Consider the following 15,922-nt stretch of genomic DNA (forward strand, 5'->3'; position numbering starts at 1 on the left):
GAGAGAGAGAGAGAGAGAGAGAGAGAGAGAGATTGGCCTCTTTTAACAACGAGGACATGGTCGGCTTGAAATAAGAAGTTGAGTATTATGAAAATGGAAAGTTATTGCCTTCCTCTTTCATAAGCTAGCCCGGAGAGCATGGATCTAGGCCCACATGATTGTGTACTGGTTTTCAAAATGGACAGTCTGAAGAAAGAGGAACCTTTTACATAGGGTGTTCACTTTTTCCTTGGTCACTTAAAAACACACAAACTAAATATGACTGCAGATGTTCCAGGTGGGTTTTTGAATTATGTTTAATACTACTTGTTTAAAGAGAGAGAAACTATTCTGAAGTAGTTTTCTATTTGCTTAATTTCCTACTCCCTTCTGTTTAACTTTCTCTTTAAAGCTATTGGTGTCAGCAATCAGAGGGAAACCACCGTTGTCTGGGACAAGTTAACAGGAGAGCCCCTCTACAATGCTGTGGGTAAGCTGTCCTGCTTGTTTGTCAAGTGTGGCTCCTTTCTCTACTTGCCAATGTGGTTCCACTAAAATACCCCGTTAAAGAAAAAAACCCGCCCACCGTCATCTCCGCTACAATCGGATGGGATGGGCAGAAGAGTCCTCTACAGAATGAGTTGAGTTTTATCTGTCTTTAAATCATATGTTCCCATTGAATTCACTCTCCTGCTCTCACCGTTTCCTGATTATTTGTATTATACCAATGATGGAATGTTGTCTAATCCTCGCTGTGTCTGACATTCAGCAGAGATGTCACCTTCTCCTATCTTCCCCAAAATAAAATTAGAAATGTTCACAGTCCTCTACAAAGTCCTCGCTCTTCCTGTCGAGGAATTTGAATGGACTCTTCGGCAGTTATGAAAGGGCAATCTGAAATTTTTGCTCTCTCTATGAGGATTTTGCTTATCTCAGCAGGGATTCAAAAATGCAAAATCTTGAATATACCACTTTCACCAAACACATCTTTTTAAAATATGACTTACAAAGGACACAGTTTAGCATATGACTTTCTTATCATATAACAATTGTGGAGCACTGAATGACAAGGACACTTGCTGAAGGAAAACTTGGGTTCTAAATCTACAATCACTAAAAGTTTCATTCTGTCAGAAGTAGCCAAGCACATACATAGGTTTTCATGAATGAGATACCCAGGGGTAGAGTAGAGAAAGAAGCTGGAATTGTTAAATCTGGGATGATTCATAGAGTTGTTAACAGGAGACAAAGGGATCCAGGTTTGCCTGTCACTGTTTCAGCCAAAGACAGGGACCAGACGGATTCTGTTCTGAAGCATGAGACAGAAGGAAACAGTGGGGTTGGTTACCTGCAGACTGTTTTAAAACTCCAGTGAAAATCAAAAAAGTTATATATCTTAAAATTTTGTGACAGAAGCTGGTTTTTTCAATGATCACAGGAAGAGGTTAGCAGGTTTTTACAGTGATCCCAGGAAACAATCGAGATACTCTTAGAAGGCAAATTTTCCATCCTTTCTCCAGGGGCCACTAGGCCACCATCCCCTGTAACTTCATGCACCTGTGTTGATATATACTATAAATAGGGAGATGCTTCCGTTCTTGGCCTTACCAGACTATCACCCTTGATGCCTCTGAGCGGGGTGTGTTTGGTCCTGGCTACTTAGCTTTTTTTTAAAACCTTAATGACCTTGTTAGCCCCCTTCCTGAGTTGGAACATCCCTACTGATTGAGCTTTAAAGGAAATTTTACTGCAAGGTAGGGGGCTCTTACATTTTGGATTTTTAACAAACTAAATCTTATATTTCTAATATTCTGATTAGCAGCAGACTCACCCCACTGTAAGAGTGAACTGTTTTTTATTTTACCACTGATTAAAGCCATATTAAAAAAGAAAATATACTAATGAGAGGTAGAAAGAACATGAACTTTTTGGAGCAAACCTTCATAAAAAGCTTAAATTATTTTCATGTTGCCTTTAAAAGCCACATGTCAGCTGTATTTTGTGATGAGAAGATTGACTGTTCAAAGCCAAAGCCAAATATCCTATTCCCTATATAAGCTAGGCAGACGAGACTATTACAATTTAATGGCTAGTGTTTGGGAGGGCATTCTTTAACAGATCAATATTAGCTAACTTCTTGAATTTGTTAGGATTTTATTTATTTACTCTTTTCTAGTGAAAGGGCAGGCCTCTTCAAGGAAAGCAGGAAGTTCCTGTTGAAGTCCAAACTTTGAATTGTTAAAATGTAACCTCATACTTTGAATTGCCATTTTAATATAATGCAACCAGGTTAGTTAGTTGAAGTTATGGTTAAAGTGAAGGACTAAAGTAAATCTTTTACAAGAAAAACTTCCTTTCTGGGATGAGCTTATTTTCTCATTTCCTTGGCTTTCACCTGGGTCCCTCTGTACTCCTGTCCCATAATATGTGCTTTGAGTATTCATTCAAACTCTACCTGTGGGATTTGAAGAACGTTTCTCCCCCTTCTGTACGGCACTCTATACATCTGTTGAAGACTTTTTTTATGTCTTTGGGGATTATGTTGGGTGTTCTGGAGCATACAGAGTATATCAACTGATTTTATATATGCTGTATAATTTAGTTTGGGAAAGAGAATAAACACAAAATTAAGGACTAGTTGCTAGTGTTATTTTATAAATTAATTATGAAAAGGTCATATGGCTTATCCAATGCCCTGTAGGTTAGTTAGTGAAAGTAAAACCATAATTTGAACATAAATCTACCCACCCCTAAAGCTTGTGTTCTATTTGGGTATGTAGAGATTGGTGACACTATAACCCACTGCTATGGAGTTGATTCTGACTCATAGAGATCCTAGGTAGGGCTTCCAAGTCTGTAAATCTTTGCCATAGCATATAGCCTCATCTTCCATCTATGGAGTGACTGGTGGGTTTGAACTGCTGCCCTTGCAGGTAGCAGTCCAATGCCTCACCTGCTATGCCACCAGGGCTCCTAATGTAGTCAAAAGTTGGAAGCTACCTAGATTTTCACCAAAATACAGATGAATGAATAGGTTAATTTAAATTAATTTCTACTCTTAAACCTATAATGTTTAAAATACATTAAAATTTAAAATATATGCCAACAGCAGTACATGGAAAGAATTTAGTACATGAGAGGAACTTGGTGTAAATGAAGTTAAAGTGTTTTGAGACCCTTGTACTGTCGAGGATGCATGTGGACACAAACCTCTAAGTTAACTAGTAAGAGAAAAGTAATATATAAATAAAAAGCGTCTAAAGGTACAAAAAAGAATGATAATTTAAAGAGGCGGCAAGAGAAGAAAGTTTTTAAAAACGAGATAAGCGGAAGGACAAATAGACAGCATGACATCTAAATAAGTAAGTAATTGCCTTTTAAAAGGGCAACCTTTGTCTCTCCCTGAAGTGGAATCTAGAAGAAGGGCTCAATTGAGGCTGCTCCCGAGTTGATGGAATCAATGAGTGAGAATGAAGAGAAGGCAAAAGGACAGGACTTGTCAGAGGAAGCACACAACCTGTATGTTTTCAAATTGGATAGATAGAGCATAAAGAAGGGGCAAAAATAAAACAGGATTGGGGGATTGTCGGCTTGCCAGGGGAAAAGGGGGACATTGAAGTAACAGTGAAAAGGTGCCAAGCTGGGAGGAAAATGGCTCGCTTTCTTGTGTGAGGCGAGAATAGAACTTGCAATCAAAGCTGATTTCTGGACAAAGGAAAATCACGGCTCCATTTGTGAAGAATGGTTTGAAATATAGTCACAGCTTCTTATTGGTGAATGCAGCACAGGAACCGGCGTCTTTCTGCGTGCCAGGTTTTGTGATGCTCCGTAGTCATGTCACGGAGAACCAGGTAGGCATGACACTTGCTGTCAGGACATAGAAGGCTAAGAATGGGTCTTTGGAAGGCAGAAGGAGGAAAGGAAGAGAGAGGGAGTAGTTAGCCAAGGAAGAGAAGCCACTAAGAAATGGCAAGAATAGATTCTGCCTCCAGTTGTGCACTAAGGTGATGTGTTTCTAGATATGGTTGGTTTTGTTGTTGTTGTTGTTTTTTTTGAGGGGGATTTGAGAGTACCTTGCAACATAATATTAAATCTTTAGCAACTTTATCCCAAAAGAACGTAATGTTGGATTGAAGGAAGCAGAATCAGATACTCACATTTATTTGTCTTTGAGCTTCTTTTTCTTGTTTATGTCAGTCTGCAGGCTTTACCCTCTTCTATTTCCCTTGCCTTCTCTCTTTCGCTCATAAATCTATCACTGTAGACCTATCCTGATCTTTTGGCATTTTTCTCTCTAACGTGCTAAAGTAGGTAACTGATTAGCAATATTATAAACAAGGAGATGAAAGGAATAGTGTCTCTTTCTCACTCTCTCTTTTTAAATGACCTTGGTTTTGTGGCTCTGGGATTAAAGTTCACTCACTCACAGTAGTTTGAAGGCAGGAGAGGAGATATTCAGTGCATTATTTGTAGACCTGGCTTACTGAAGACGGAAACGATCAAGAAACCCTAAGGGGCAGTTCTACCTTGTCCCATAGGGTCCTAGGAGTTGGACTCCACTTGAAAGTAGTGAGTTGATTTTTTTGTTTTGTTTTGTTTGTTTTTTTTACTGACATCTTTTGTAGCAGGTGCAATTATGAGTGTAGTAAAAGTTTTAAATGAGTCCATTGGAGCACAGGTGTCCTGTTTAGAAAGTATGTACGTGTGTGAATTCAGTAATCAGTGAGATAAACATTGGCATGGTGTCTAAAATGGAGACCTGGCCCCATGCATCACTGCTTCTCGACCACTGTGCCGTGTGGCAGCAGTTTACTATGAATGCTTCACTGGTGGATTGGCAACAGCTTTGTGGCCCTTGATCAGAAGCAGGCTTTTGGCTTCTTTTGTCTCTGAGTTCTCTTCCTTATTCTCCTACCCCCTCTCCCTTTGAGCATTATCTTAACCAAGGCTCTTTTCTAAAGGCCCTCTCCCCTTTTCCCAGCCCTTTCTTTCCCAACCCAACTTCTGTTAGTGGTTCAAATATCTTTCTGTATTCCAAACATTGTTGACAGAAGTTAGAGTTTACACAAACCCACACACTACAATGAATAATAAGCACAAATGGCTCAAATATGGAACAAGGGAATGGATGTTTGAACCACGGATATTTAGTATCTTTACAGACACTTCTCACTGAGGCGATCTAACTAAGATGGCCCTACGAGGCCAGGTTTAACACTTGCCACTACAAGCGACAGGTGTGTAGGATAAACCCCACCCTAGCAGCTTTCTGTGGAAGATAAATCATGGTCTAATGTGAACATATTTGTAGTAAGGACTAATATCTAAGGAGGCGAAAGTAACTGAACGAAGAGCGTTAGAATATTAAAGAAAGGTACCCACTATATCTTTCATCATTCGTCTCTGAACATTTTTCCCTTATTCAGATGGTAGTGCAATATTTATTTGATGAGGTTTGATTTGTAAAAGACAGGGCTTCCTAATCTAGTAAAGAATCAGTCTCAGAAACCCACAGGGGCAGTTCTATCCTCCTATAGGATAACTGTGAGTTGGCACCGACTTAATGGTAGTGAATGAGAAGGAGCCCTGGTGAAGTCATGGATTACAGGATGGGCTGCCAACCACAAGGTCAGAAGTTTGAATCTACCAGCTGCTCCACAGGGGAAAGATGAAACGGACAGCTCAGGTATCGACTTACAGCTGCAGAAACCCTCAGGGGCAATCCTACTCTGTCCTATATGATTGCTGTAAGTTCAAGTTGACTCAATGGCAGTAGCTTTGTGTTTTGGTATGGTACATAACCCTCTCCTTTTTATTTTTTGGTGAGCTCAATGGACATTTGAAAATTTATTTTGTTATTGTTGAGACTTTACATAGTTAAACCCACACTGAATCAACCGTTTCTACATGTACGATTCAGTGACAGTGAGTCTGTTGGCTGGGAGCACTCGTGATGGAGTGGGTTAGAAGTCAAGCTGGTAGCTGGTAACTTCAAGGTCAGCAGTTGAAAACCACCTGTTCAAAACCAACAGGGGCGAAGCTTTTCTATTACCGTGGAGTTACAGGGAAAGAGAAGAAAAAAAAGACAGTCTCGGGAAGCCCACAAGGGCAGTTCTACTTGTTCTCTAGTAGCTATGAGTTCGGATTAACTTGATGGCTGTCATTCTCATTCTCCATTTCAGAGTTGTCCCCTGCCCCATTCCCACTCCTGTAGAGGAAATCCAGTGCCCCTTAAGGCTCATAGCCAATTTTTCAAGGTGCTGCTGTCACTTTGATTCCATATCCACCCCTTGCCATCAAGTTTATTCTGGTTTGAACTGCTGACCCTGCCGTTAGTAACCCAATGCGTAACCACTACACCATCAAGAGTAACTACTACACTATCAGGACTCCTTTAACCATATGTCGATCTCATCTAAAAAGAGCATAGTGCTCAAAAAAGACATTTTTTACTAGTTAAGCTAAGCTATTGTTTGGTTTTTAAGATGACAAAAGGGTATATTTTCTAGTCTGTTTTAAAGGTAATAATTTCAGGGAGTTATCCAGCCTCCATAGCTTCAGCAAATCTTGTGTTCATGAGAACTTGATATTCTGCATTTTCTCCCTTTTGATCAGGATTCTCCAGTATGATCTTTGATCAGAATGCTTGGTAATGGTAACCACATACCATCCAGTTATGATCTCAGGGCAAAGGATACAGTTGTTTCTGGACACAATTAGCTACATGTTTCCTAGCCTCCTCCTAATCCTGAAGTTGTCCTTTGTTGTCCTTAGAGACCAAATGTTATGCCCTGTGTGACGAATTTTATATAAAGTGTTGCAATTTTAAACAGTGGTCATCCTCTTATTTTTTTATACACACCGGTTAACAACCATAAGCCAATGATTAAACCCATGTAATTATTTGCTGAGATGTGAAGGGACCTTCAGCCCAATTCATTTTTGTTTTTTTAAGAACTCTGCTGTTTCAAAGTATCAGCATTAAAGAAACTGAGAGACAGGAAAACACCTAAAATTCCTAAGTCCACTTGGCCTTAAACAATGAAAGTATGGATTTTGCTTTGTTATTTTGTTTTGCTCTGGGAGGGAGCAGATTTTTTCCCAAATTTGTAAGGTTTAGAATATTGAGCTTTATCAAAATCCACTTGTTTTCAAGTAATTCTAGCCTTTTATTACGTGGAACTTTTGCACGCGATGCATCTCCTTCAATCTTGGGTTTAAAATATACTGCAGGAGTTTGCAATGACGTAATTCTCCAATTCTGGCCAGTTTAAATACAGAGACATTTTATTAGCTTTAAAATTTAAGGACTCTAATCCTTAAGAGTTTTTTCCCTCGTAAGACTTAATTTGTCCAGGCTCAACCTATATGTCAGAGGTTCAATTCTGGATTCAAACCCTGGCTTTAAATTCTGACTTTCCCACTTACTACCATTCAGTCTCTAGTCCTTTGGGAGTTCATTGGGGGGAAATTAAAAGTATGGACCTGATAGACTCAAGTTGAAGATTAGGAAGTTAATACATGCAGAGTACATAACGCAGTGCCTGGCTATTTGTAAGGCCTTAGTAAGTGTTGGACATGACCTCAGACCTTTCCAAATTAACCTTTCTAATCCAGGAATGGGAGCTGACATGACTCCTATATGGAGCTGCACACATCTCTGGCAACCATTGATTGGCATTTTGACATTTGTATGCATTTTAGCATCTATGAGAGGAAACCGGTTATCACCTCACTTTCTGTTTTTCTTTGGCCTCCACCTGAGTGCAGACAATGCATCAGGTGATGGCAGTCATTGATATTTTCTCTCTTCTCTTGCAAATGGCCTCTATCGACTTGGCTTAATGAATAGCTTACCTTTGGCCCAGTGGTATCACCTAGCAATTAAAAGTGTTTTGCTGATATTAGGTCTCTTGTAGGCAATTCAACTTGATAACACTTTGTGTAACTGTCAGCAGTTCTTGCTTAGGTGTGTTTTATAACCCGGAGCCTCTCTGCCGCACTTCCTGTCCAGGTCAGATGCTCCTCTCAGCACACTATCTCAGAAGAGATGTGTTATTTGCCCTTGTGTCCCAGTTAACTAGAAATAGTTTAGATTTTCTCTAGTGGTTTTTTTGGTGTGTGTGCTGATTTTCTGAGGTACCTTTTCCTTCTATTGGTATTATTAATAAAAGTTATGCAAATGTGTGATGCTTTATGATTCTAGATATTTTCCAAGTAATTTCCTCCTCAGCACTCTTACTGTGCCCCTAAATATAGTAGCCCCGTTGCATGGGAATTCAAGCCCCTACATTTCTCATGGCTCTTATAACATTTCCCCCCAGATATATGTCTTCTAATCTACCAGACATATATATTCAATGTGAGATTTCATGGGTGAATATCATGGGAGATTTCAGATCATATGCAGATTGTGGGTTTTTCTTTTACACTATTCATTTGAAAACCTGGACCATTTCAATCTGATTTATTTGGTCCAGCAAAGAGCTATCGTCTAGAAGAAGATTAGAAGTGAAATCACTTTAGAATGTAGCAATTCCTGTTCCCTCTAGTCACCCTTTTCTTCCTGTAGAGGTTGCCTGGACCCCATGACACTCAGCCAGCAAAAGGTTTTCTTGGCACTGTGGTCACTTTGGGTCTTAATGGACACCATGGAATTGAGCTTGGTTATTGTTTTTAGAGAACTTTCCTAAAGTAGCCTTTTAGTATCTCCACACAAATGACCAAGGCAGAGATGGTGACATAGGCATTCCTTCATTAACAAAGCTATTCCCTAGAGTACGCAACCTATCATTTCAATACATGAGTTAGGTGAGGTTAGGTAACCAATAGAGCCACTTTTCTGACTCAGACACATATCTGTTGCCAAGTAGGGAAGAATCATTCTGAACCAAGTCTTCATCCAATTTGCGATACTGCTGCAGGAGGGACTCAGTCTGTACTTCCTTTGCTCCCTTTCTGTTCCACGTCTCTTCCTTTTCTTTTATGACACTCAAGTGTATAAAACAGCTTTAGTTCATCCCATTCTAATGATCATCCATTTCCTAAGTGGTGAACAAGAGAACCTTGCGAACCTTGAATCTGGCCATCTCTAGCGTGAAATGCCATTATTTCTTCTAATGCTCCAGCTGCTCCAGTTTCTCCTGGCCCTTCAGCTCCAGTTGCCGTTGTTCCTTCTGGCTCTTCGGTTCCAGCTGCTGGTACTTCCTCAGGTATTGCTGCTCTAGCTGCTGCTCACTCCTCAGCCTTCCACTCAAGACTTGTCGGGGGAATTGCTGATGCTGGTTCTGGAGTTGCCACTTCTCTTGATTGTCCTCAGAAATTACCTACACAAGCGGCTTAGGCCTCTCACTTGGGGTCTTCTCTTTGGCTTTTCAACCCTTGTGCAATTTAATTCTGTCATCTGAGTTCCTTTCATTAGTTTTCTAACTTTTTCTCCTCGTTTTTAATTCAATTAATTTTGAGCATTTGTGAATTGCTTGGTATTGTACCCACCACTGACACTTTCTTCTTGGGCAGTTTTACTAATTTGTTCCATGTTTCTAATTGCCTTCAAGTCTTTGACCGTATAACCAGAGCAAATATTGTGACATCCTTCCATGATCCTAGACTAATGGAAGGAGATGGCCTTTACAGACCATCAAGTCCAACCCCCTTATTTTTTCTTTAGGACAATAGGCCAAGGAGGCTAGAATGACTTGCTTAAGCCACATACCCTGTGGATGACAAAGCCTGATGTAGAACTTGGGGCTCCTAACTTCACATCCAGTGTTGCGATTCCTTTTGGGATGGATTGTTTCCGTGGCTCACACTCAGCCCTCGCTGCAAGCTTTCAAGTGAAGAGTGGAAGAGCTCTGTGACTTAAGGCTCCTTATCAAGGAGCTGTCCTGTCCCAGAGCCACAGGGACTTGGAACCACCTGATTGGTTTTGGTTTTAAACAAATGACTGGAACAAAGCCGGGTGCTCTACAGAACATGCTTAGAACAGAGGTTTTCAAATTTCTGCGTACCACTGAATACTTTGGGAAACATTTCGAGAAATATCAAGATCCAGGCCCTGCCTCAACCCACAGGCAGAATCCTGCATGGTTCAGATATGCTTTCTGGGGGTATTTATTTAAGGGACAGATTTCTGAGGAGATGGTCCAATTTTTAACTTATAGGAGTTTTGGTGGCACCATGGCTCATCACTCAGCAGCTGTCCAAAAGATCAGAGGTTTGAGCCCACCAAAGTCTCTGCTAGTGAAAAGACCTAGCCATCGGCTTCCATATAGGGAACAATGAAGGGAATCCGATGGGACAGTTCTACTCTGTCTTATGGGGTCCCTGTGTGTCAGAATGAACTCCACAGCACACATGAATCTTAATTCTTACCTACATTCAAACATGGAAAAAAACACTGATGTAACAGGCTTATGTCAGTAAACAAAAGGCCTAGAGCGGTGGCTTTCAAGTGTATTTGTTCATGACCTTTGGTAAGAAAATATACTTCTCATGCCCACATCACTAAAACAATGCTTTGTAAATCAGTACTTACCAAATGCAGTGAATTCTGATATTTTAAATTGTAACCATCCCCCTCTTTTTCATTTTTAAAGTAGGAGATTGAAATTTACTACATTGAGTTTAAACCCACTATATTTGGAAACTCAGTTGCTCCAAGTCCGGTCAGAATTGACTGGCGAGCAGAATGTTTGGTTTGGAACTGATAGTCGGAAACACTGAGGCTTGAGATACCCTTGTTGATTCTATCTACTGAAGATACCAGACTCTTCTCTCTTAATTTCTCTTTTTTTTCTAACTACTTCCGTTAAACCATTAACACCTGCTGCAGTTGCTTGTCTGTCAAGAAAATGCACTTTTGCATAGCCGTACGATACCGCCACTGTGTAAAAGGTGAACGGTGTTTGTTCCCTGGACCTGGGAGATCTTACCACCTCCATGATGATGTCCTGTATCAATCAAAATAGCCCAAACTACATTAAGTAATAAAATAGAGGAGGGGAAGTCCTTTTCCCAGGGAGCTAGTGAATTATCCAAGGATAATTCAGTTCAGGGACTGTTTGATTCCAGACCAGACAGTATCACCTGGATCCCCCTGTATTGCTCGGGCTCGTTCCAGAGGAGCCAGATTCAGTCCTCCCCTTCTACAAAGAAGGGCTCTTATATCCTGAACACAAATCTCCTTTGGACTGGTGCTTCCTTCTGAACCAATCACTGTGGGCAGGACCCCATCCTGGAGCTGAGGGGTAGGGCCAACTCCCAGGCAAACCACATGAATGAAAATGAGAGAGGGATTCTTTCTGAAAGTGAATTTGAGATTGCTTCCAGAAGCAGAGGATGGGCAGCAAACTTAGATGTCTTCTGCGGAACAATTTTTATGTGGTTTGTTCTCTTTTTCCCCTTCTTATTTCCTTGCTTTTGATAAGTCTCTGCTTGCTGCTTTTAACATCTCTGGAAACCAGTGGAGTGGCCTGAAGTTCCCAATTTAAAACTAAGAAATTAGCTGTTGTCATCATCAAAAGCATGCGCTGCCAACCCTCAACAAGAACGACAATTTAAGAGACGGATTAAAATTCATTGCAGGAAGTAACTGGCTTTTAAACGAAGATACAATAAAGACACACTGTAGTTCAAATAAACAATAACTGCCCGTGTTCAAATATGCAGTAGGCAAGCTTGTGTATTCTTCCCTATAGCGCTTTAAAGAGATTCAGAGCCTGAGTCTGTTTAGGAGCAATCTGAACACAGTCCGTGTCCTGAAAATATCAACTGGCCATGAGCAGATCAAAAGTGCACAGAAGTTAAATACCAAACATGCATCTAAAAACCACAAATCACGCCATCCTAAGCAGTTACCTTGCACAATGGCTCTATGTATTTTTGAATACCCTTTCGTTCTCAAGGCTTCTATCACAGAGCCAAAGGAACATACTTTCTACTGGGGGATCAGAATGGGCACAATAGTTACTTAGTAAAGATAATGTTCCTCTGTTAAAGTGGTGTTTGGTTTGGTTTGTTTTTACCATCCAGTATAAAGAAGGCATGGTGATTTTCAAATAAGGCTTTTGGCAATTTAGGGTCCTAGCATGTTTGAAAGATTTCAGTGTAAATAATCATGTCATTTTCAAAAAGCTGAATCTTATTTTTTTCCCTCAAATGATAATATCAGATTCACTACATTGTCTCTGTCACAACATGCTCACAGGTTTTCTAAGACAGACTCAGCCATACATGGTCCTTGATCCTGGGCTGTGTTTTCTGTACTGGTCTATGTTCTAGATTTTCTTCAGATTCATATATGCTTACAAAAAGTAATATTGAGTGTATTAAGGATTTTTTCCTATAAGAAAGATATAAAATAAGTGTCCTAAGGTATGTATTGTATTTTTGTTGGTCTGTGATTTTGCATAAAAGTCTTTAATTCTTCCTCACAAATTGATTCTCTCCTAACAAGATGCTCATTCACTTCTAATCCTCTAATTTCTGTCTTTTGACAGCTATAGCATTGTAGTTGCTATGGAAACTAATCAGTCTCCTATCCTTGAGGGTGATTTCATTGAGCTCTGATATTATTATGATGTTCTTTCATGTTTATTATTTTATTTTGGTTTATAGTATGGCTTGATCTAAGAACCCAGTCTACGGTTGAGAATCTTAGTAAAAGAATTCCAGGAAATAATTTTGTCAAGGTAAGAAAGCTCTTCAAAAGCACATTATAAGACTACTTTTAAAAAAATATGTAGATTTTCCTAGAAAAACTCTATGGGTCTTACATCGTATTACATAACATATTTGCTATAATTTATAGATTATCCATAGACAATGGAGACCCACACAATTTGAAATAAAAAGACTCCAAATTTTACAAGTTGGTAGGAATTGGAGTATTCCCTAGTGGTTTACGCAAGGCTTTTGATAATGTGACTGTGGTGTCCACACCCATCCCTATGTGTTTCGTTGCCCAGCAAAGAACTTCTAGGTGCTTTTGAGTTTGTCTGTTTTTTAAAGCTTTTAATTTTATAATTTTCTTTTTTTTAATCATTTAATTAGGGACTCATACAACTCTTATCACAATCCATACATACATCAATTGTGTAAAGCCCATTTGTACATTCATTGTCCTCATCATTCTCAAAACATTTGCTCTTCACCTAAGCCCCTGGCATCAGCTCCTCATTTTTACCCCTCCCTCCCCGCCCCCCTTCTCATGAACCCTTGATAATTTATAAATTATTATTTTGTCATATCTTGCCCCGTCCGACGTCTCCTTTTACTCACTTTTCTGTTGTCCGTCCCCCAGGGAGGAGGTCACATGTAGATCCTTGTAATCGGCTCCCCCTTTCCAACCCACCCTTCCTCTACCCTCCCAGTATCGCCACTCACACCACTGGTCCTGAAGGGATCATCCGTCCTGGATTCCCTGTGTTTCCAGTTCCTATCTGTTTTTACAGGCACCTGGCTTCAGGAAGACCAAAAATGGAAGACCTTTATTGAACTCCTCTTCCACTTTGTTCATATGAAGATGACTAATAAAACTATCCTAATTTTCAGTTATATGTAGGTAATGATGAGAGAAGATTTGCGAGAGGCCAGGTTGTTTTTCTTAATAAAGTGACATCTTCTACTGTCCAAAACAAATACTCTATTTTGACTTTTTCCCCTTTGTATTTATCAGTAGGACTATTAATAGCATTTTCCTTGGATTCCTGGTTCTGAAACTAGTATTCACAACCCATTGACTACAACAGTCTGACCAATCATTGCACACCCTTCCCAGCCCTGGTTTGTCCTGAATAAGCTCTTCCCTGCTCTTTTCTGGTTGCCACTCTGCTGGGTCCCACCCCCACCACCAGCCACTGTATACTCGAGAAGTATATGTCTGCTTGTTTTGCTTTTGTGTGTGTGATCACATTTTAGGCAACTTTCATACTTTCTAGGTAAATCATGAAATTAACATGTAGTGTACTATTTCATTATTGGCTTTGTGGGATTTCCTCAGATTATCTTGTGAGATGACCTTCAAATCTTAAGAATAGTCCCTTGAATTATATCCTTTCATTATTTTTGTACATCAACCCTTCTTCATCCCCTAAGAAATTTAGAAAGCTGAAGTTCTGATTTTTAACTTCCAGGCTGTATTAGCGTATTATTAAATCCTTTGGTTTGGTTTGAGTTTTCTTATGAAGTGTACCCATATGACAAAAGGGGCAAAAACAGTATTTTCTATAATTAGAAGATAAATGAGGTGCTTAGGGGTGGGGATAGGGTGGAGATAGCTGTATTCTTTTATTGTGTGCTTTTCTTAACCACTTATATTGCTTTATTAATAAATTTCCTCATTAGTATACTAGCAAAATATGATATTTAAGCCCGTTCATGTTTACATTTTACCCATTAACCTTAATTCAGATCACTTCTTCCCTCTTCACTGTAGTTACTGAATTTAAACAACTTTCTTATATTGGTGGCAGAGTGGTTACAGTGTTAGGCTTCTGACCACAAGGTCAGTAGTTTGAAACCATCAGCCGCTCCATGGGAGGAAGGCGAGATTTTCCTCTTCTGTAAAGAGTTAACATTTCAGAAACCCAGAAGGGCAGTTCCAGAAAGTTCCTTGAGCGTCCCTGCGAGTCAGAATGGATTCAGTGGCAGGGAGTTTCTTACGTAGATCGCCTCTGCATTGCTTTCATCTGGCCTGTCTTTGAGTTCTCTAATTCTACTCATTTGCAGTCATATATGGTATTTATAGTTATAATTAGTTAACTATATATCTATGCAAATATATACCCATAAAATAAAAAAAGGTTCACAAAAGTGAACATATAAATTCTCCCTATCTAGATTACAGGGCATCATGTGATTTCATTTCCTCTCTGCCTTGCTACGTGGATGATCTTTGAACTGTAAACATATCACTCTGATCTTTGTTCATAAACATGCTTTCCTGTACTACGAGATAGGAAAAACATAGTAGGATTGCCTTTTTGGCCCTGGAATGTTTTGTGATTCCTTGACTTTTTAGCTGAGTGGCTTTATTTTATGCTATCATAACTAACATGCAAAATATATTAAATATGCTAACTTAGTTAACAATTTCATAATTGTCATAGTCCAAGACAGGCCTTCCGCTTAGCACTTACTTCAGTGCAGTGAAACTCCGTTGGATCCTTGACAATGTGAGAAAAGTTCAAAAAGCTGTTGAAGAAAATCGAGCTCTTTTTGGAACCATCGATTCATGGCTTATTTGGGTATGTTTCAATGTGGTGTGTGTGTGTGAGATATTTTCTGGGCAAAAATTTAGACTGGCTTGCGTGGTATTTTTTTCTACTGAAAGTTTGAATTTTTTCGTTAACATTATTAAGAAAGTTATCCAAGAAACAGCAAGCCATTCAAAATCTTCCATTTTGGAGGCATTTTTGCCTATTTTCTTTTTTTTTTCTTGTCTTGTTTCAGTAAAAATGGAAGAAAATTACCCAAGCCAAATCTCATGTCTATGATTCATTGAAAAATTAATTTAAGTAGACTTTCTCTCTTGTCTACCATGCATTTCGTTCCTACTAGTCATTTAACATGATAAAACACCTAGACGGTTACTTTTATCATTTATTCAATTTCAATATTGCGTGACCATCTCTTGTATAATCAAGTCATAATAAGAAAGTAAGTCATAGTAGATATTTCTGGTATTGAGTGTTCTTGCCTAAACTGATCCATGAATGCGTAGGCAGTAACACTTCAGATGTTTTCCAGCTAGATCTTAAAAGCGCATGTCCTGTGGTTATTTCTCTATTTTGTTGTTATTCTTAATGTAGATATTTTCAGATGTACCCAAAAGTAGCAGAAATGGTATAATGAACCTCTACGTTGGGGATCCAATTAGAGCAAGAAACAGTATATGGCCAAGCCCATAGTTTTTCTTCCCACAGATCATTTTAAAGCATTT

The 15,922-nt window shown here is 39.4% G+C and overlaps 1 protein-coding gene across 4 annotated transcripts in view; it reads left to right on the forward strand.

The window, feature by feature from the left end:
* The window catches only part of GK (glycerol kinase), a 67,272-nt gene that overhangs the window by 18,127 nt on the left and 33,223 nt on the right, over positions 1-15,922 (forward strand). For all 4 annotated transcript variants that reach the window (XM_075539118.1, XM_075539121.1, XM_075539119.1 and 1 more), the window contains exons 4-6: positions 392-469; positions 12,598-12,671; positions 15,090-15,227. In XM_075539118.1, the coding sequence (XP_075395233.1) occupies positions 392-469; positions 12,598-12,671; positions 15,090-15,227 (290 nt within the window). The remainder of the gene's footprint in view (positions 1-391; positions 470-12,597; positions 12,672-15,089; positions 15,228-15,922) is intronic.

Source organism: Tenrec ecaudatus, chromosome X, assembly GCF_050624435.1.
Source record: "Tenrec ecaudatus isolate mTenEca1 chromosome X, mTenEca1.hap1, whole genome shotgun sequence".
NCBI classification, from domain to species: domain Eukaryota; kingdom Metazoa; phylum Chordata; class Mammalia; order Afrosoricida; family Tenrecidae; genus Tenrec; species Tenrec ecaudatus.